Consider the following 24,108-nt stretch of genomic DNA (forward strand, 5'->3'; position numbering starts at 1 on the left):
ACCTAATCAGAGCCCTTTTCTACTGGGAAGGTAGGATATGCTGTTTTGTCAAAATTTATGGGTCCGGGAAATGGTTTAACTCATTTCTGACGTTTTCCAGATAGTTTTGAGATAAAATGAGAACATCAAGATTAATTTGAATTAACCCTAGTGATCGCCGAATTGAAAAACTTGCAAGCAACTTGGAAGCAATCTTGCAAGTGAATGCATACAGGTACCAAGTTGCTTGCAAGATTCTTGCAGGTTTCTCGATTCACTTGCAAGAATCTTGCAAGCTTATCGATAAGAAAATTGTGTTTACAAAACCCAGATAATAATGTTTTGCAAAATGATTACAAGGCTCAATGCAAAGTTATTTGAAATCTAATCAAACAAAAACTAAGACATTATTACCAAAATAAGATCGAAAAAGAAGCAGCCCACAGCAAAAGGAAGTTCTTCAATCTCTTCAATGAAACATCGGGCAGAACTTTAACGACTCACCACAATAAACAAATAGTAGAAAACATAGAAACCTTTAACACTTTTTTCGCAAACATTGGAGTAGAGCTAGCAAAAGCGTTTGATACAAAGCAGAAGTATGAAATCGAGATTCTTGCAAGTTCTGAATCAGCTTGCAAGATTCTTGCATTCTTGCGAGTTTTAAGTTCACTCATCACTAGGGAAGGCATATTTAAAAGGCAAATTTAAAAGCATATTTGATTGGATTAAATGTTCAGGCCAATTGAGGACGCTATTTTATTGTGTTTCAGAAACAAATTTTTTGACCCCTTTCATTAATGAAATACAATAAGACCATACTCAAGTTAAAGTCACCGATCATAGCTGCATTTTTTTCTTTATTTTTCTTTGACGAGAGGTATCAAAGTTGCTTTGAAGGAACACAACATGGTAGTGTTATTTTTGAAGTTTGTCATTATTTGAAGTATTCAACTTTTATGTCTGGCATAGCAGCCAACACAGTTAGAGCTTCAAACTTATTTGATATTCAAGACCTTTCTTAACCGCATGTCAAACCAGACTTTCCTGCAGAGTTCAATCAAAAATGCCAGTGCTATTGTTTCAAAACTTGTAATTTTGTCTGGGAATTTTGTCTGTCTAATCATATCTGTGATAAAATCATTCTTGAGCTATTTAAGTTTTGCTGTCGGTCATTCACGGTTCACAAATATGTCAATAAGTAAGCTGTTGGGATTCTCTTTCATCATGTCGGTATTGGTAAGTTTAACGAACCAATCAGGATACAAAATAAACTGTCCTAAAGGCATGAAAAACATTCACGAATCGCCCTTGGCCGCGTGCTATGCGCTGGTTAATCCTGCAAAAGGTCTCTTAACATACGCACAAGCCGAACAGGAATGCAAGTCAATCTACACTCATGCCTTTCCTGTGATCACATTAGAAAGAGAATACTTAAAAGACATTATCACCTTTGCAATCAGCGAGGGAATTCCGACTGGCGATGAAGCCGGGTTCTGGCTGGGTTTCACGAGGGATACTGAATCACATCTGGAAGAAGACGGGACTCTGAGTGAAGAAGCTGCTGCAATACGGAAAAACAGGGATTTGTACATGAACATTCTAAGGGGTTATCATGGTTAGTTGCAAACGCCTCTATGTCTCACAGATTTTGTTAATAATGAAGATAATACGTCAAAATTGCAGTAATACTGCTGCATATTTTGTCAATTATGGTTTTTGACGGTTTTTGCAATCTGCCTCTATTTTTGTCTAATATTTAAGGGGAATAACACGCACTCAAATGCATACAACATCACGGAGGCGCGCACACACACACACACACACACACACACACACACACACACACACAAACACACACACACACAAAACGCAAACAAAAACACTATAAACACTAAAACTTGAAATTAATTTTTTAAATTTTGTTTCCAAAACATGGTCTATTTTGGATAATCAATGCTAAAGCTTTGCCACTATTCATTTAGGTCTCGTCTCTTACCTAGAAAACAACCACGCTGGACTTTTTCAGGCAATTAAATTGGTAAATGTATTTGTGACACTTAACATAAAAATTTAACGTTTTAACGTGTTTTGAAAAAAATTTGCCAATTTTGATACTTCCTGAGCATAATGGGACAGAAAAATTCTTCCAATCTGTAATCTGTGCTTTCAATTAGAGTTAAAAAACATAAGTTTGGACTTATGTAAAACAACAATTTCTACCAAATATTATGTAACTTTTCCAATTTTTCAAGATTGCTGACAGTTTTTGCACTGTCTCTACATGGATCTAACTTTTAAAGGAATCAACACTTTTTCTCTCTATTAAATACCACTAATATTGCACACTATCACACACATACACACACACCCAATTGCGAGGACACACACATACAAACGCACACATAAAGACGCAAATACAAACAAAGACACCAAAAAGAATTTTTTTTTGAAATCTCCTTTTCGGCATCTGATCTTTACTCAAACTTCATCACCGTTCGTGGTGTCGACTTCATGGGGCAACTGGATCGGTAATTGTGAAACGGACACTAAAATTTGAAATGAATTTTTCAAAGTCTGTGAAAAAATAGCCATTTTTGACTTTTCAGGGGCATTTCCATTTTTACTTTAAAAAATGTTTTTTTTTGTTCATTTGATGTCTTTTCATGAAAATGTCTTTCTACGTCTGCAAAATTTTGAATATACTGAGTTTGTTAGTTCTTTGTTAAAAGAAAAATTGTTTGCAAAAAAAATCTTACAAATTAGAGAAGACTTCATTTTTCTGCTTATTTTTTCAAGGTTGATTTTGCTGTTTTGAGAGGAAATTTTGAGAAATAGTGATATTTTTTGAACTTTCGGTGAAATACTTTAAATTTTAATTTTTCGGTCTTGAAACTGAGACGATTGACCTGTGATTAAACTACGTTTAACCTAACGATACTCAGTACATTTTTTGTTTGTTTTCATTGTTGTGATTTTCAACGGCAATCTGTGCCTCCCGACCCCACGGAGCGATTTTTTTTCCTTTTCAATTTTTCCTTCAAAAATTCAGAGAGTCCCATTTTTTTCAAAATTTTATATATTTTGTAAAAACAAAAATTAGATTCCGAGGGCTACAAAATGATGTTTTTTTCTCTGTGGCGCGTAAGCAAAAAGTTCACTCATGAAAAAAGCCACCCTCGCATATATTCTCCCATTTTGAAAAATTTTTGGAACAACAAGTAGTGATATGGTCTTTGTTGACAGTACAAGGTCAAGATAGCGGAAAAAATTTTTCTTGTAAGTTTGTATAGCGTTACGGTTGAGCATTACCGTATTAGTTACCGACAATACTTTATATACAAGATTGTAGGTATGTTCTAATTACACCATATGATTCTTCAAGCATGAGACCCTTGAAGAATTTTTCACGTTTTTGCGTTATTTTAGATCGAAAATGATAATAAAAAAGTTGTAGTCCATCAATTTTTTTGAATGAAGCCTTTTATTGAGACAAAATTGATCTTCGAAATCTTCATCATTTGATGACTTGAAAAAGCAATAGATTCACGCTTCAGAAAATCCTTTGAATTCGTTTTGTTTTTGCACGTCTTGGACTGTTTTTTTCTAGCTTTTCTGATTCGCAGGTTGTGGTATTATGTTCCGCAGTGGAAGTTCTAAGCTCTATAATAATAAGGGAAAAGTTGTAATTAGCCAAATTGGTTACTTTACTGGGACAAAACGAAAGTGAAGGTTGTCAGTTGTAAAGAGTTACTTTTGCAGTGACGGCTGACTTGTGGAGAAATGAGACGCAACCGGGAGACCAGACAGACGAGAGAGACGAAAGATGTACAGCACAGCAACATCCGGGCGAACCTGGGTACCTCGGAATCGACGACTATCCATGTGAGGGATACCAGTTACACTATGCTGTATGCGTGCACTTTTGAAAGATACTTGTCTCAAGCGAAAAGATACAAGTAGATACTACACAATAAAGGCTTTGGTGTGGGATAAAAAATAATGATTTCAATTGTGCCAATTAAACAATTTTGAAATTTTAGAAGGTTTCTTTCCATTTTTTTTTAAAAACTGTCATTAAGTTCAGCTGTTACTCGAAATGGTGCTTGTAGAGAATGACACTCTCAAAGATCTCAAAGGGAGGACGAAGATAAGATGAATTCAAATAAGTATAAAATTTATTATAATTGATCTGCCGGATTGCAGGTTCGACTTTGGAATATTTTGCCAGCAGTAACTTTTTAGCACAAAAAATAGTAATCATTTTTGCAAAAACTGCAATCTCACTACTTTTGATTACATCAATTGTTTTTTTGCAGTGCTCCGTTCAACTCATTCTAAACTATTTTTATTTTACAAGAATAAAAGTTTCGCAATTATAATTGTTCTATTAAACGGTGTCTCACTTTTTGACCTTGATATTGCCATTCATTTGGTCACGATTTTCTCAACACGCTATCCTTCTCAAAAAAGGCAGAAAGAATCTTTTTGTGGTTCTAGAGATATTCTTTAAAAGTTGAGCATCAACTAAACGTAAACATTATTATTATTATTTTTTTATTATTATTGTGGTGGATGGATCGACAAGGAGTACGTAACCAAGTATCACATCTACTAATTTGAACACTGTTAAACTATATTACATATATATATATATATATATATATATTCCATATGGAATGAACTCTTTTACTTTCGTTGTTATGTTAGATTCATAGTATCACCAATAGGTGATAACGTTGTTGTAAGCTTGAGTGACAGCTTTGTTAACAACCATTAAACAGTGCCAACTGATACCATGTCTAAATCGCATTGAGCGATAAAGGTAGAGCGCAGTTCTGCCTTTAGCTAAGTGAAGAATAGTTGCAAATTAAAGTTTCACACTTGCTCTTTTGTTATCCAAAGTTATACAAAACGACATGGCGGAGTCAGCAATGGCTCGATCTCCACTTGGAGTTAACTTTTTCTTGGATAAGGCCATCAACCAGAATTAGACTGGGACAAATGGTTGTCAACAGTTAAACTAGCCATAATGGTGAAGGATAAAATTCAAGTAGAGAAGTTATTACTACCAAAACCAGGAAGAGAGGTTTTGGATTATCCAGCCCAACAACACTACGAACCACCACAGTCAGATGAAACAACTGCCAAAAAAAGGCAGCGTGAACAACGCAACCAAAAAAAAGAACCGACTGGCAAAACGAATGCAAGGCAACCGAGGAGAAAGGACCAATGGTAGACAACACTCCATGGGACGAGGCAGACAATAAAGCAAAAAGCTTCATCTACTTATCACTAGGAGCACAAGCAATAAACATCTTTCACCAGAGGTTTCCACACACAGACCTACAAAAATGCACAACAGAGGCACTTGTCAAACAACTAAAAGAAGCATTTACACAAACAAGAAACGAAACATTCGACAGGTTCCAGTTTTTCAGATGCCAACAAAAAGAAGGAGAATCACTTGAAGTATTTCACTCGCGCATAAAAAAGCATGCAGCACTATGCAATTGGGAGCAATTGGAGGAAAGCCTTGTAAAAAGCATATTCATACAAGGAATGAAAAAACAACAAATCCAAATGGATCTCCTATCGGAAGACAGAACGCCAAACAAAACACTAAATTACGCACTAGCAAGAGAAAGAGGTCAAGCCAATCAACAAAAAAAGAACAACCACACTCACTCATCCACGCAGACAACCCATGGTTCGAATAAGTACAATATATTAAGAGACAAAATAGAGGACCAATACTGCCTACCCCACATACAGGACAAGTAAAAAACTGTGGAAGATGCGGCAACAAATTCCTACCAGGACACCCTGCCCCGCAAAAAAAGAAGCATGCAGAATATGCAAAAAGATCGGTCATTTCGCAAAACTATGTAGATCAGAAATGCCACCACAACCAACATATAGACCACTGCAAAAACATCAACAAAATAGTACAGGAACACAGCAACAACAAAGGTACAACCAGCTGGCAAAAAGACAAACATAACAAAAGATTAGAAACATAAATGAGGAAACAGAGACGAACGACCGAACAGAAGTAGAAGAAAAAATCGACCCAGAATCAACATGCTATATAAGAGAGATGATGGAGGACTGGCAAAATACAAACTGTATTAAATCAGTAAACTTCACGAACGAAAAGGTATCAGAAATAAACAAAACAAGACGGGGAGAGTTATGGATCAAAACAAGAAAGAACAACTAACAGGTCTTCTGGCTAGCGGACACGGGAAGCCCACTCAGCTTTATGAAAACCGAGTTCAGATGTTTCAACAACCACAAGATCGAAGTAACTGGATTGATCCAAGTGGATATCACATCTGGCTCATCCAACGCAAAAAATTGCACAATACTTCTGGTGAACAAGAACACCATCAACATTATGCATTATGGGAAGAGACGTCATGGACCAACTGGGCCTACGCCTAACAATTTCAACGCCAAACAAAAAAGTGCAAAAAAATTACTCAATGTTTCAAACACACACCAACGAATATCCAAAAGGATATTCACCAAATACCCACAATTATGCACAAGATTAGGAAGATCAAAAAATCACGGAACAAACCCAACGTTTAAAAATGACTTTCAGCCTACACAACATAAAGGACAACGAATTCCACTACATCTAACGGAAAAAGTGGAAAGAGAACTAAAAAAGTTGATAGACGAAAAACATTTCTGACGAACATTTCATGAGCCCTGTAGTCATTACAGTTAAATCAGACCAGTCGATCAAAATAGCACTGGACTCGAAAATACTAAACGATGCTATCCACAAAAACAAGTACCAAATGCAAAGCATAGACCACCTAATGGAAAAAATCGGCATGAAATTATCAGAATTAAAAACACAAGAAGGAAAAATTTACTCAGCAAAACAGATCTAAAATACGCATACAGCCAATTGCCTCTCCACCCGGACACACAAAAACATTGCAATTTTAACATATTCGGAGGAAACGCCACAGCAATATACAATTTTTTAAACGAATTTTACGGACTAACAGACCTTCCGGCAACTTTCCAAAAAATGATGGACACAACATTAGACGGACGAAACTCAACGAACGCAATTTTAGGCGATATAATAATCATAACAAAAGGTACGATAGAAAACCACGAGGAAGAAATCGATAAAATACTAAATTGACTGAATGAGGAAAACCTCGCAATAAACTTACACAAATGCGAATTTGGCCTTAACGAAATCATTTGGCTAGGATACAAAATAAACTCAGAGGGAATAACACCAACCAAACGAATAACAGACGCAATCGTCCAACTGGAAAACCCCAAAACCTTAAAACAACTAATATCATTTATGAGCAGCATCCACCACCTAATAAAATTCATACCGAACCTAGCATTGTTATCAGCACCAATCAGACCACTGCTAACATCTACAACATCTAAGAAAAAATTGGATTGGAACGAACAACACACGGCCGCATTGAAAAACATAAAACACGCAATACAAAATATCGTCGAACAGAAACATTTTATCCTCAATAATGAAACACAAGTAAATTGCGACGCACGCAAAGAGGGATTAGGTGCATGCCTAGAACAAAAAGAAAATAACAACTGGCACCCCATCGCTTACGCCAGTAGGTTCCTAAATAAAAACGAACCGAGATACGTCATTAACGAACTCGAACTACTTGCAGTAGTCTGGTCACTAGAACTTTTCAAATATTATTCATTCGGATCTCACTTTACACTCCAAACGGATCACCAAGCTTTACTATCAGCCTTAAAAAACAACAGAGGGAACAAAACATATCAAAGCCGACTAACAAGATGGGTCGACAGGCTATTACCATTCCTTTTCAAAGTAGCACACATCGCGGGAAAAGATATGGGATTCGCAGATTACCTAAGCCGCCACCCTAACTCTCCACCAACTGGCAAAAACATGAATAAAAATCACGTAATAAATATAGTAACAGCAGTAATAATGTCTTGTTGTGTAATAATTTTGAACACAACATTAACAACTTACTCAAATCAAAACCAAAGTATACAAAACAACAAGAAGAAGACCACACCTAGACACAAACACAATCCCCATCACAAGAAGACATAGAGCACCCAACAAGACAAAGATGGAACTACCAATTGGAGACGCGACAAACAATACTAACACAATCACAACCCAGACGGACGACACTAACAACACAGGAAAAGGACGCAACCCTCTACTAACAAAACAACACTTCAACCCTTTTGCAGACATACAGTACGATGAATCTCCGGACTACTTAAAGAACCTTCACAAGGTCCTAGGAGAAGATTTCATAGCGGAGGCAACAAAGATAGACCCTCAAAGTCGGAGTTTATTCCAAATCATTCAAGACAAACACTGTTCAACGCTAAAACACTTTAGTCGCTATTGGCACTCCTTAAAAAGTGATCTAGGAACAACCCCATCGGGCTGCATCTTATATGACGGCAAACTATTCATACCAACCCAGCTGCCGAAACACATTATGAACTCTATACACCGAAAACACCCAGGACAATCCGGGATGATGCACCTCGCAAATTTGATATGGTTTCCACGCATCCATAGGGAAATTGTTAATCTGACACAAAACAGCCAAACATGCATCAAGAAAGGTAAGAATTTAGAACCACTAATCCCCAAAAATAAAAACTCACAACTACCCCCATTAATGAAACCAAACGAAGAAGTCCAACTGGACTTCACAGGTCCAATCACGGACGAACATCACAAATAAACCTACATATTATTATTAGTAGATAGATACTCTAGGTACACCTAGACAAAAATATACCATAATTGCAACGCAGAAACCGCGATTGAATACCTTAACCAATACATAAAATTTCACGGAATACCCAGAAATTTAAGGTGCGATCAAGCACAGGCGTTCAAATCAAGACAATTCGAAATATTCTGTCAAGAAAATAACATCAAACTAATCTTAGCTCCAGTTGGAGATCACAGGGCCACAGGAATGATAGAACATCTAATCCAAACAATAAAAAGACGCATATCAGTACTAAACAATGACACTAAATGGTCACAAATAAAACTAGCTGACAAAGTGGCAGAAATAATACAAGAAATAAAACTAATTCCAAACACAACAACTAAGATAGCACCGTACACGGTACACTTCGGCAGAGAAATCAACATACAACTTTCCAACATAACAACTAACCCATCACAGAAAAACTTGACATATCGAAACATAAAAATTTCTTTTTAGACAAAAAAAGAGGACTCAAGCAGCCCATGCTGAACGCCGAATCCATTTGGAACATTGAGACAGATTCGGAACCAGAATAAGACATCCGCTTCAATGAAGAGCTACCCGAGGAAGATTCGGCATCCGACAATTCCACCCTCCAGAACGTCAAGAAAAAAGGCAACAAAACGTAAGCATATATCACCAATTAAAATAACACCTGATAAGTTAATGGTAACATTCGGGGATAAAACAACAACAATCACTAACACCAGAAAACAAGTAGCAAGAAAAACACTTGCACGCAGAACAAACGAACCCCGGGGCACACTTAAACCACTATGGAACATTATACCAGGTGGTGCAATCACAAACTACTCTCCAACAACAATCATATTAGACACATACAATCGCAAAATCACAGTAATCAGAAAAAACGACCTAGCTATCGTGAACGAAACAAAACCTAGGCTTATTCATTTTTTAGCATGTAAGACAGTAAGGGAATACAATAGAAACCAAGAAAGAATAAAAGAATATTTATTAACAGAAAAGAAAAAGATCAGGCAAGCCCAGATCAGAGAACAACAAGAAGAGTGCACTCCCAGACCATCATTCCAGAAGGATCAGCCCGGACCAAGCTCGACACAGCAGACCCAGCCTACGAAAGTTTCGCGACAACAAAGAAAACCAAAGCAACCCAAGAGAAAAGGGACGGCCCCAACCAAACGTCCAACAAAGGAAAACAAAGTATTTGAGCTACGTTCGAAAGAGGCGGCACTCTCGCAATCGAAACTCGAAAAAAAAGGCAGAGACAAAAAGAAAAGGGATACATCAAAGTTACACAACAACAAATCAGTGGAAATTATTAACTCAGCATCAGACTCTTCTCAAGAAAGCCCACTGACAATCTTTACATCCGACAACCCTAACATAATTATGTATACACCAACAAACGAACGATCCAACAGCCCATCAAAAACAGACAAGAAGATTGACAAAATCATAAGAAGGATCACAAGATCGCCCAAGAAACATCCAGTACAACCCAAAACAGAACAACTGATCACAATTATACCAGCAGCATCATCCACACGAATTGGCAACAACAAAACACTACAATCAAAACCAACTGGCAACAACAAAACTAATGCACCACAACAGGACAACAGAGAACAAACAGCAAGACCAACTGGCATCAACGCTAACGCACCACTACACATCAACATAGAACAAACATCGAAGTCAACGGATAACAATACATACGCACCGCAACAAACCGACAAAGATCAAGCAGACCCACCAGAGCAACGACAAGACACAAATACAGAAAAGGACAACATACACACCGAAGACCAATATGAAGACTATTCTGGAACAAGTTCTATATCATCACTAAACGCGGCGGATATAGAGGCATTGAATAAGATTTTTGACTAATCAAAAATCAAAGGAGGAGGGGGAGCGTGGTGGACAGATCCACAAGGAGTACGTAACCAAGTATCACATCTACTAATATGAACACTGTTAAACTATATTATATATATATATATATATATATATATATATATTCCATATGGGATGAACTCTTATACTTTCGTTGTTATGTTAGATTCATAGTATCACCAATAGGTGATAACGTTGTTGTAAGCTTGAGTGACAGCTTTGTTAACAACCATTAAACAGTGCCAACCGGTACCATGTCTAAATCGCATAGAGCGATAAAGCTAGAGCGCAGTTCTGCCTTTAGCTAAGTGAAGAATAGTTGCAAATTCAAGTTTCACACTTGCTCTTTTGTAATCCAAAGTTATACAATACGACAATTATTATTATTATTATTATTATTATTATTATTATTATTATTATTATTATTATTATTATTATTATTATTATTATTATTATTATTATTATTATTATTATTATTATTATTATTAGTATTATTAGTATTATTATTATTATTATTATTATTAGTATTATTATTATTATTAATATTATTATTATTATTATTATTATTATTATTATTATTATTGTTACTATTATTATTGTTGTTATTAAAATTATTATTATTATTATTTTTACTTTTATTAACACTATTATTATAAGACGTTGAATTAGATAAAGAAACCAAACACACAGTTACCTCGAGCGAAAAAACTCACTATATAAACAAAGTTGAGCATCGCTAAATTTTTTTTTTAAAAAACAGTCTCAATACTTAGATTGAAAAGCAGAAATTTAATAGCTTGAAAAATGTTTACGCAAAGATTAGGAAATTTGCACAAAAAAATCGGTGGTTACCAGCAGAAGACCAAAAACAGTGTCATCCCCACAATTTCATCCGTGTTTGTCTATTGAGGAAAATCATATATAGTTTCAGACTACTGAATAATAAAAAAATGCTACATTTTACAAAATTAAAACACGGACAAAAAATCTGAGATATAATTGGTAATCCATATTCACACCAAACAGCACCCAAAAAACAACATCAACTTGGAAGAATTTCCTCAACAAGAAGATAAACAACACACAAACAACATACCTATCAACACAATGCACAACAATAGCCCGGAACATAGAGCAACGCAACTACTGAACAAATTTGATTTGGTATATATAGCAATAGAGTGCAGAACGATAAACCGCACAAATATCACAAGAACCAATCCAATCAGAACCAAGTAAACGAGAAAACTAATCTTGACAATATGACAAAATGAATAAAAAAACAATATGAACAACAAGGAGGCTCGTTAATGTGCGTTCGCACACGATGTTCCGACCCGAGCTCATCTACATTTTTGACTTAACTGTCCTTTGACTTACATTTTTGACAAAGAGATAATCAAAAATAGATGTTTGAATTTTACAAAATTGTTACACCACCAAGATGATAATTGAATTAAATAAAGCCATGCCTCATTACAACAAGATCTGCCACTAAAAAGTTTACGAGACAAAAAAAACAACATCAACAACAAAAAGCTACAAAATTTCACCACAAAACTCAATATCTTAATTTAAAGGCACCTACTAACAACGTCAAATTACAATCAAACAAAATCCTAACACTAAAAATTTATATTTCCTATCTACACATCAGATGAGATTAATGAGACCAGGTAACAAGTTGACAAAAAGAAGAAATAATACGCGAAACTCAAAAATCAACATTTTTTAAAAACAAATAATTTCAAAAGTCTTAAAAAATAGCTTTTAAAGAAATAATTCTTGATAAATTTACTAAAAAGTCATAATGAAACCAATAGCACAAGTCTCTGGTTAGACTAAGCCATACGAACGGACTAAAGATGCAAAAAAACTCAAAAAAATGCGGAAAAAAATTACAGACATTGCGAAAACACAAATTACTGAAACCATTAAAAGCCTTAGCTTTTATTTGAATATTATGTATTTTTTTGTAATTTCTACTTATACTTATTCAACTAACATTATACTGAATGATTCAATAGGTTCAATTGGGCCACATTTGAAAAACATTGGTATCTGTGATTACGCGATTGTGCTAAAGGAAGAGAAAAAGTAACAAAAACACACCATTCACATAACATTTTTAAATACGCATATTGGCCATCAAACAAAACATCAGTAACGTCATAATATCAGCAAACTTGTTAATTTTTTAAGAAAACACGGATTTGTCTGGGACCTCTCAATGATGAGATTAAGTTACAAGTTGACAAAAAGAACAACAAATACTGAAAAAATGAAAAATCCTTAAATTCTTTTTCAAAATCTATGATACCATAATTTTTAGGACTATTCCCAGTAACCTGATTGCTTCGGGTAACATCTTGCATTCAATCCTAACACACAAGCTAATGGGACCTGTCAGCTTTTTATTGCTTCCTAAAGAATGGAGAAAGCAAAAACAGCAAATTCGAAAAAAAAACTGTGCAATAAAAGTGTCGAAGTAATTAAAAAATTATATTTGTTGACAGGAACTTTTCTACTTTCAAATAATTTTTTAACAGCAACGGAATTCTGTTTTTAACAATTTGACTCCAAAAGATCAACAAACATGATCAAATACATTGAAACAACGAATTGTTTGAGAAAACCCGTAGTATCAGTGCCATTAAATTCAATCGCTTTCAACGGAAGCCAAAAAATACGCTAAGTTATGCTTCAATGAGACAAAAAGGATCTTTTTCATTATTAGGTCATCAATAAGACATTACAATAGGTGATAGTTAATGAAAACAAAAAGAAATACAGGCAAATCCTCTCTTCCCTATAAACTTTATATATGATCCGTTGAACTTCATTTCTAAGCCAATGCAACTATCAATATTAGAATAATGTTTTAAGATTCCTAAAGGTAACAAAATTACGAAAAAAAATATCCAAAAAATAAAAAATAATGAAAACACGTGCATCGAAGTCATACCACCAATAGTTAGAAGATAAGCCTGCCAAATAGATTTATTTTGGCTAAATTAGAAGAAGGGGATTCAGTCATTTTTAGATCGATTTGAGGTTCACAAAAATAAATTTAAGATCGGTTAGTTTTCAAAAAGAAAATCGAAAAATTATTTTTAAGGTCTCAAAAGCCATTAAATTCAATAGTTTTCAACAAAAGGCTCTGAATATGCTCAATTGGATTGCATGCCTCGATTTGAGGACAATGATGTTTGTCATGGACAGGTAATCAATAAGAGGTCACAATAAGTCTTATTACTATGGAAACAACTACAAATATAGGCAAAATTCAAAAATTCAGTAGAAAAGTGCGTGAAGAAAGTGTCGGAGCCATTTAAACCAAAAGCTTTTCTCTGAAAACTTTATCCATCATCTAGTGAATGTCTTCTCTAAGCCAATGGGAGAAATCAATATCAGTATAATGTAATAAGATTTCAAGAGGAACCAATAATAAGAAAATATCCAAGAAAAATTTTGAAGTTTTTGAAAACTTGTCGCATTGATGTCTTAAAACAGCTCTGGATAGGTTCACTTAAAGCTTATTACGAAACGTACTGCACTTTTAGTCAACGAGACAATGACATATGACTCCAAAAAATACGTAAAATCTCAAAAAGGAAATCAAAATTTCATTTAAATTTACGAAAACTCAGAGTCGAAGTAAAAAAAATACGAGCAATTACTTGAAAACAAATATTTTGTTCATTGGACTTATTTTGACTGTAAATCAGTTTTGTCATTAACGGAACCTAGATTTTAAAAGTGTCTAGTCGCAAGGTTACCCAAAAAAATTTTAAAAAAATATGAAAATTTTTCTAAAAAAAAACTTTTTCGATATTAATCTTCCCTATGAGATTAGAACTATTCTTTTCATCGCCTTTCGTCGATTAGGAACTCCAAATTGTTTACTTTTGTGGCCTAAAATGTAATTTTCAGTTAATGTTTTAATTTAAAAATATTTTAATTTGAAGAAAAATTCTACTAAAAGTGAACAATCATGCCAAATATCCCGTGTTCACACAAAACTTCAATCCTCAATAACTCCTCGAAAAAAACGAAATTCAAAAAAATCTTTTTAATTTCCAATGCTACGCTTGACTAGCTTTTTAATGATATCACTCACATCTCTCTGCGATGAATATATCGATCGACCAAATTTGTCTGAACAAAAAAACCCATTTGATTATATAGTTCCTCCCCCCACAAGTGGGGTCGGAACAATAATAAATATGTCAGTAGGTTTAACCCAGGCTAGCTTACGCAATTTAAATCCATAAATGTCTAGGAAGCTTTGATTATCAGCAGAAAAAACTTGCAAATCAACATTGGGTCCGGAAACACCGCTCGCAAATCAGACCAAATCAAAATTGTAAACAGGAAAAGAAATTATTCTCATTAATATTCTTGTTAAAATTCTTGTTAAATATTAAAAAGCAAATACAAATCTCAATCACTTCCGCAGGAATACTCGAACTTTCAGACCCAAGTGCGCTCGAAGAGGTTATGATCAGGCCCAATTGCGCTCGAATTCGCCTCTGATCAGACTTTTCAGACCAAATCGACCTCTGATCAGACCATCTCCAGACCATGGTCCAGACTGTTGTGCGCTCGAACTTCCTTCCAGACCCTTTAATTTCGGTCTGGGAACACACGGGTGTGCGCTCGACTGTGTCTGATCATAAACCAATTTGGGTCTGGACCTCAACCTGGGAAGACAACAAGAGTGGGATGAACGTGAAGACAAGCAGCCGGAATGTATTGAAAAGCTGATCAATAATCAAAGAGAACGAAAAACCACAAAATCAGAGAAAAAACTAAAAAGATTGTGTCAGGTTTCCGTTACCCTTCGATCAAAGGTAGACGTCTTTCCTCCCCTCATCTATTTTGCCCAAAATTAATGCGGATATAGTGGTTGAGGATATGAGACGGTCACTGCTAACATTGAATCTCAAATAGACAAAAATTTAACAGATTTAGTATGACTATTAGACATAAGGACATTTTCTACATTAACCGCATTGTTTGAAATGATTATAATACTGATTTTGCAACATGATTGTGTAATCCAAATTTGTGTTTGCCATCCTTTTGAACTAATTTTGTTTCGGCCCCTGAAGTATCTTTTTAGTCGCGACCTACAAATTATGTGTTTCTATATACCACGTTAGCAACATATAATTCCACTCAAAAAGATTTCTGTGCGCCTGGCGGGCGTGAGAGTTTTATGCCTACTGAGCTGCGAGCTGTTGTCGTTTTGAGGGCGTGCGACTGAGGGGGGTTTAACAGTTATGCCCACTAAGCCAGGGGGAATAGAATAGATCTCCGAGAATTGTCATTCACAAATACGAGAAAGGCTTTTCACCTCAAAAACATGTTCTTTCAACCGAGCAGATTATAAGAACGTGGAAAGTTAGTATATAAAGTTGAGCAAACTTTTGATTTATTCTTATCTTAGCATCTGCGGGCCATTGCACAACTTTGTTTCTTTTGATGTTCTAAGACAAACAAGGAGGCGCTTTAATGTGCATTCGCACATTATATTCCGACCCCGCTCATCCACAATTTTGGCATAATTATCTACCAAATAAAGTAGGGAGAGAAAACTGTCAATATAAAACAGAGAACTCGATCTTCAACGATACTTGATAGATTCTCATATACAAACAGACGCGTATAACAAGGAGCAGCGAGGCCATTTTTTAATTTCATATCACAAGAATGGACAAAAAATTTTACTAAAGAAACCAAGCTGTTGCAATTTCTCAAGCTAAAAAAAAACAATTTTATCAAGTAAACGCCTGAGTTTGCTAAACATCAAAAAACAGCTCCAAATTAGAACTCAAGCAAATCAAATTCAGTTCTAGTCATTGCTGTTTTTCGGATATCCTCTAAACACAAAAGTAACCAAATAATTTTACCGACTGAATTGAGTCAGGAATGCTCTACAAACTTATCGCACAACTGACCTGCAAACACTATAAAATCTTTTAAAAATTGAACTCATGCAGCAAAAATTAGCTGCTGAGTAGTAGCTTTCACGTGAAAAGTTCACTCCTTGAATTCTTGGCGCGTGCTGAGATTGTCGTAACATGAATTGAGCAGTTCATTGAATTAAGAAAAACAAACAAGGAGGCTCGTTAATGTGCGTTCGCACATGATGTTCCGACCCGAGCTCATCTACATTTTTGACTTGTTGTCAACCAAATGAAGAGAAAACAAAATAGAAAATTGAGTTTTAAAAAAATATTACAAAACCTAACTACTAATTGAATTACATAATACGATGCCTCATGACAGCACTCAGACTACGAGAAAAAACAACCAACAACAAAATAAGCAAAAAAAAATTTCACGGCAGAAACCCAATATCTAAATTTAAAAGCACCTAGTAACAACGTCAAAATGTAATCCGATAAAAGCTTAACTACACAAATTTAGTTTTTCTTAACTATACAGCAGATGGATATTTTCCCTCATGATGACTAGGTAACAAGTCGACAAAGAGAAGAAAAAAGGAGTTTAAAATCAAAAATCAATCAAAATTTTTTAAACCAAATAATTTCAAAAGTCTAAAACAATTTTAGCTTATAACAAGTTAATCGTTGGTAAATTTACTAAAGGGTCATTAGGAAACCAATAGGACCTGTCATTGGTTAGACTAAGCCATAGGAACGGACTGAAGATGACGAAAAATCTCAAAAATTACGAACAATTTGCAAAAACACATATTATTGAAGCCATTAAAATCATTAGCTATTATCAGAATATGATGTATTTTTATTTCAGTTGTTATTTACTTTAATTCAGCTAAAATTATAAAAATAGAATAAATAAGATCTTTTGGGCAACACTTGAAAATCATTGGGATCTGTTATTACGCGAATGTGGTAAAAGACGAAAATTAAACACAAATACACCACCCAAAAAACTCTTATGAAAACGAATATTTTCCACTAAATAAAAACATCAGTTACGACATAATATCAAAAGGCACGTTAATTTTTGAAATTCGAGGAATTGGATGGGACCTCTCAATGACGAGAATAAGTTACAAGTTGACGAAAAGAACAACAAAAATGAAAAGTTTGAAAAATCTTTGAAAATGTATAATATCATAAACTTTCAGACTATTCGCTATAGACTGACTGCTTTGTGTAAAATAATTCATTTAATCGTCAATTACAAGTTTACGAGACTGGTCAGCATTTTACGGCTACCTAAAGAAAAAAAGGCATTAACAGAAAACTCAAAAAAATTGAATGAGAAAAGTGTCAAAGCCATTAGTGAATGAACTTTTCAGCGAAAAAGTTTTCTATTTTCAGTTAATTTTTAACAGCAATAGGATTGTTTTTTTATTAGAAAATGGCTGGAAAAACAACAAATATAAACAAATATTTTAAAATCACGAAGTGTTTGAGAAAACCCTTTTTATCAACGCCATTAATTTCACTAGCTTTCAACTCAACGGAACTAAGTAAACACGCTAAAATCTGCATCGATGGGAAAAAATAGATCTTTAATTCATAGGTCATCGATAACTCATCACAAAATGTCGTATGGCAATGATAAATACATTAAAACAACGAAATTTTTGAGAAAGCCCTTAGTATCAACGTCATAAAATTCAATAGCTTTCAACGGAAGCCATTAAACACGCTAATTTATGACGAAAAAGACGTTTTTCATTCGAAAGTTGTCAATAAGACATTACAACATGTCATTGACTATGAAAACAACAACAAATACAGGCAAAATCCAAAAATTCATTAGAAAAGTGCGAGAAGAAAGTGTCGAAGCCATTTAAACCATAAGCTTTTCTCTGAAAACTTTTTCTACGATCCATTGAACGTCCTCTTGAAGCCATTGGGAACTATCAAAACTATGATAATGCAATAAGATTTCAAAAGGAACCAAGATTGCGAAAAATAAATACAAAAATTAAAAAAATAAATGAAAACTCGTGCATCGAATTCAAAAAACCAATAGTTAGAAGATAAAACCTCTAAGTAGATAAATTTTTGAAGAAATAGAAGAATAAGAGGTTCTGTCATTATTGAGACTGACTTACCGTTCAAGAAAATGAGTTCAAGATTGATTAATGTTCAAAAAAAGTTGAAGAAAAAATATTTTTAAAGAATTAACAGCCATTAAATTCAATAGCTTTGAACGGAAGTCAATAAATATTTTCAATTATGCCATGATGTGAGTACAAGGATGTTTTTTTTGCATAGATTATTAATAAGACATCACAATGTGTCGTGTCTTATGACTATGAAAACAACAATAAATACAGGCAAAAACCAAAAATTCTGTAGAAAAGTGCGATAAGAAAGTGTCGAAGCCTTTTAAACCATGAGTCTTTCTCCTAAAACTTTAAATATGATCCATTGTACTTCTTCTCTAAGCCAATGGGCGCCATTAATTTTAGGGAAACAGGATAAGATTTCAAAAGGAAACAATATAACAAAATGTCCAAAAATTAAAAAAAAAATTGAAATCTTGTGGCATTGAAGTCATATAACCAATAATTGGAAAACAAAACCGCCAACTAGATAAATTTTTGTTGAAGTAGAAAACTAAGTTGTTTCATCATTACTGAGACTGAATTACAAATCACTAAAATAAGCTTAAAATTGACTTTTTATTATAAGAAATATTCAAAAAAAAAATTTTTAAAGTCCCAGCAAACATTAAATTCAATAGCTATCAACGGAAGTCAATAAATACGCTATGTTATGCCTCGATGTGAGGTTAAGGATGTTTGTCATGCATACGTAATCAATAAGACATCACAATAAGTCTTATGACTATGAAAACAACAACAAATACAGGCAAAAACCAAAAACTCTGCAGAAAAGTGTGACAAGAAAGTGTTGAAGCCAATTAAACAATAAGTCTTTTTCGCTGAAAACTTTATCTATGATCCATTGAACATCTTTGCCAAAACAAAAGGAGCCATCAGTATTAGTCAGTATTAGGATAACGTGATAAGATTTCAAAAGACAACAAAAATACGAAATGTCCAAAAAAATTGAAATCTTGTGGCATTGAAGTCATATAACAATTTGCTAAGAGATAAAACCTGTAACGAGATTATTTTTGGTTGCAGTAGAAAGGAAGGGGTCCTGTCATTGCTGAGACTGACTTACAGTTCCCAAAATTAAGTTTATGATTAGTTAATATTAAAAAAATTCGAAAATATTTTTTCAAAGAATTTAACATCCATTAGCTGTCCACTCAACCACTAGATAGGTTCATTTTATGCTCATTACGAAACCAAGTGCACTCTTAGTCAACAAAATTATGCCATAAGATTCCAAAAATGTAGTAAAACCTCAAAACGAAAACCAAAATTTCATTTAAAATTTTGAAAACTGAGATACGAATCTATAAAAAAAACGTGAGCGCTTCCTTGGACACGAATTTTTTGTTTATCCAAAAAATCTAAAAATAAGTTTTTGAAATCTTGTCATTGAAGTCAAAGAACAAATAGTTAGACGATAAAACCTCTAACCAGATTAATTTTGGTTGCAACAGAAATGAAGGGGATCCTGTGACTACTGAGACTGACTAACAGTTCACGATAATAAGTTTAAGATTAGTTAATGTTCAGAAAATTTTTTCGAAAAATTATTTTCAAAGTCTTAACAGCAATTAAAATTACTAGCTTTCAACGGAAGTCAATAAATACGCTCAAGTATAACCCGATGTGAGGACATTGACGCTTGGTATTCATAGGTACTCAATAAGACATCACAATAAGTCTTATGGCTATGAAAACAACAAAAACAGGCAAAAACCAAAAATTCAGTAGAAAAGTGCGAGAAAAAAGTGTCGAAGCCATTTAGGCCAAAAACCTTTTCTTTGAAAACTTCATCTGTGATCCCTTGAAGGTCATTTCTCCGCCATTTGGAGCTTTCAATATTTGGATACTGTGATAAGAGTTCAAAAGTAACCAACAATTCGAAAATGTCCAAAAATCTAAAAAAAAATATTTGAAATCTTGTCATTGAAGTCATAGAACCAATAGTTAGAAGATAAAACAACTAACCAGAATAGTTTTGGTTGCAGTAGAAGAGAATGGGGTCCTGTCACTACTGGGATTGATTAACAGTTCACGATAATAATTTAAGATTAGTTAATGTTCAGAAAATTTTTTTGAAAATTATTTCAAAGTCTTAACAACCACAAGCTTTCAACAGAAGTCAAAAAATGCGCTCAAGTACAACCCGATGTGAGGACAATGACGCTTGTTATTCATAGGTAATCAATAAGGCATCACAATAAGACTTATGACTATGAAAACAACAACAAATACAAGCAAAAACCAAAAACTCTGCAGAAAAGTGTGAGAAGAAAGTGTTGAAGCCAACTAAACAATAAGTCTTTTTCGCTGAAAACTTTATCTATGATCCATTGAACGTCTTTGCCAAAACAATAGGAGCCATCATTATTAGTCAGTATTAGGATAACGTGATAAGATTTCAAAAGACACCAAAAATACGAAATGTCGAAAAATAAAAAAAATCGAAATCTTGTGGCATTGAAGTCATATAACCAATTGTTAAGAGATAAAACCTGTAACGAGATAAATTTTGTTTGCAGTAGAAAGGAAGGGGTCCTGTCATTGCTGAGATTGACTTACGGTTCGCAAAATTAACTTTATGATTAGTTAATATTAAAAAAAATTCGAATTTTTTTTTAAAGTGTATAACATCTATTGGCTGTCCACTCAACCACTAGATAGGTTCATTTTATGCTCATTAGGAAACCAAGTGCACTCTTAGTCAACAATTTTATGCCATAGGATTCTAAAAGTGTAGTAAAACCTCAAAACGAAAACCAAAGTTTCATTTAAAATTTTGAAAACTGAGATACGAATCCATAAAAAAAAACGTGAGCGCTTCCTTGGACTCGAATTTTTTGTTTATTGGGCTTCATTTGATTGTAAACAAGGTTTGTCATTAACGGAACCTCGATATGAGAAGTGACTAGTCTCTAGCTGACCTGAAAAAACAATAAAAAATTCAAAGTTTTCTAAAAAAAAAGCTCTCAAATAGAATTCGATTTTTTTTATAGTAAACTTCCCTATGAGACCAGAACTCGTCTTTTTTATCGCCTTCCGTCTATTAGGAACACAAAATTGATGTATTTTGTGGCGTGAAATGCAATTTTGAACTGAAATTTTCATAGAAAACTTTATAATTCGAACAAAAATAACGGTAAAAGTGGACAAAAGTGAACCAAATATCCCGTGTTCACATGAAACTTTAAACCTCGGTAACTCCTTGAAAAAAAAACGAAATTGAGAAAAAATATTTTTATTTCGATTTCTACGCTGGATGAGCTTTTTGATGCTACCACTCACATTTCTCTACGATGAATATATCGATCGGCCAAAATTGACTGAACAAAAAAACCCATTTGAGTATATAGTTCCTGCCCCCACAAGTGGGTCGGAACAAAAAGCAGGCGAGACTTTGAATTCAATTCATGGCGAAAAATGAAATTTGAAAATTCAGTTTTTAAATTAAAAATGAGGTATAATCCACGTGAAACACAATAAATCTTCTATCCGAGTAAAGCAATTAAAATAATGTTTAATCTTTAAAGGAGATGCAATCGCACCGGCCTGCTTTGATTTAAAAAACATCAAAAAACGCAAGCACTAAAAAGTAGTAATGTGTTTATTAAATGTTTATCGATTAATACAAATTGAAACATTACAAAGTGAAAAAGTGTGGTGAAAAAGTGAAGTAGTGGAAAAGTCCCTATTTTGCTAATACACTTAATTAAACCGATAGAAATCAAAAGCAGTCAACTGGAGTTGCTAAACAGATTCCCGAGAGATTCAGAATAAAGTGACGGGGGCTTCTTACTGACGCAACGCATAAAAAGACGCGCCTAACACCAAATTTCCTAATAATTCCATGAAAAGAAATTGTAAAATCATCAGCTGACCATTGGTTGATTTAAATAGTACGATCTATGTAACATTATAGCACTTTTTTCTGGTAGCATTTGCAACCAATTCAAGACCAACAACAGCTAAAACAGTGGGTAAGTGCTGTATGTTTAAATCTTTTCTAATATCAGAAAAATTGTTTTCTCGACAATTTCTCTTGCTTCATGTCAACAAAGAGTTTGAAAAAAAGATACGCTCTAAATTGATTTAATTGATCGCTTCATTTACAATTATAGAAGCTTGGTTAAATCCACTGCTCAGTTGTGTTGTTGAGTTTTCATTGGAATCATGAGTAGACTTAAGTGAGATAACAGATTTCAAAAAACAGAACACCCAATGCAATCTAAAACTTCGGTTTGTTGGAAACCAAAAAGTTATCAATAATAGATTTCTGTAAGTGAACAAAAAAACGTTTAAATGTTTTATTTTGATGAAAAAATTCAAAAACATCAGTTCCAAAATATGTTGTCAGGTAAGAGAGGTTTAACTAGCTGTCGAAATAATTGATGATGATTTTGATTCTGTTCAAAATCATCATCATACTGCTGATTTTGTTCAAATTTGTTCAAAAAGGGGTAAATTATCAAATAGTGAAACAATATGCAATAATTTCAAAGCAATAGATTCAGAGATTCAGTGTCTTTTTTAAAAAAACTGACAACAATTACGTGCTTGGTCAAAATTTATTTTTGTTTTAAAAACCAAACAAGTTTTGGGCGAAAAGTTTGAAAAAAGTAAACATACATTGTGAAAACACCGATAACTTCTCGAAAAAGGCGAAATTCGACAAAAACTCTTTGAAGATTTGTTTTACGGTTGACGGGCTTTCTAATGATCTTTCACAAATCTCTACAATAAATATATCGATTTGCGAAAATCGACTAACAAAAATAAACCCAGTTGAGCATAAAGTTCCTCCACACAATAATAGCACAAAAAAATGAAAACAGTTTTACGAAGTCATTAATACAGAAGGCCAAACAAAAGGAAGAGCAATTCCAGAAATTTTGAGCAAAAACTTTTTTTATAAACAGGGACAAAAGTAAAACATTTTTAATCTTCTTGCTCTTTGAATGATTATCATACATGCCTGCTATGCAACTAGTTTTTTAGTTTCTTTTCATGAAGAGAGAACTCGTAATGAGAACCAGAATCACGGTCTAAATTTTAGCTTTCATTGATCTGCCTGGGTTGTTTTGCAGAGAAATAATGTAAGACTTACGGTGAGTAGCGGTGAAATTGAAAGCTGAATATTCGTTACCGCAAAGTGCAAGCATATGCAGTAACAAATTCGATAAGTCCTCGACCATATCTGTTAGCAATGAATGTTGCAAATTTTTGTAAAAATGCGATTTTCAGGGGCAAAATTCTCTTTTTTTTGACGTATTCAGCTCTAAATATAGCAATTATCTAACTCTTCATCTCATTCAGCGCAATTCATACAATTCATACATTTCTGCCATTTTCAGCAATGAAACCTCTGCC

General features: G+C 34.0%; 2 protein-coding genes across 2 annotated transcripts in view; one reads left to right on the forward strand and one right to left on the reverse strand.

The window, feature by feature from the left end:
* LOC142342808 (synaptojanin-2-binding protein-like) overlaps window positions 1-24,108 on the reverse strand; it is a 277,612-nt gene that overhangs the window by 105,539 nt on the left and 147,965 nt on the right. The window lies entirely within an intron of this gene.
* LOC142342222 (uncharacterized) lies at window positions 879-4,036 on the forward strand. Its single transcript, XM_075393479.1, has 2 exons — window positions 879-1,597; window positions 3,742-4,036. Exons 1-2 carry the CDS (start codon window positions 1,009-1,011, stop codon window positions 3,906-3,908), a joined length of 756 nt encoding a protein of 251 aa, XP_075249594.1. The 5' UTR covers window positions 879-1,008; the 3' UTR covers window positions 3,909-4,036.

This window comes from Convolutriloba macropyga, chromosome 7 (assembly GCF_964194025.1).
Source record: "Convolutriloba macropyga chromosome 7, txConMacr16.3, whole genome shotgun sequence".
Taxonomy (NCBI): domain Eukaryota; kingdom Metazoa; phylum Xenacoelomorpha; order Acoela; family Convolutidae; genus Convolutriloba; species Convolutriloba macropyga.

Bases quoted from the DNA above. Each gene is read 5' to 3' on its own strand.
- LOC142342222 (XM_075393479.1), top strand. From the start codon at position 1,009: ATGTCAAACCAGACTTTCCTGCAGAGTTCAATCAAAAATGCCAGTGCT. The intron at 1,598-3,741 runs GTTAGTTGCAAA...TTACTTTTGCAG, and splicing joins CATTCTAAGGGGTTATCATG to TGACGGCTGACTTGTGGAGA.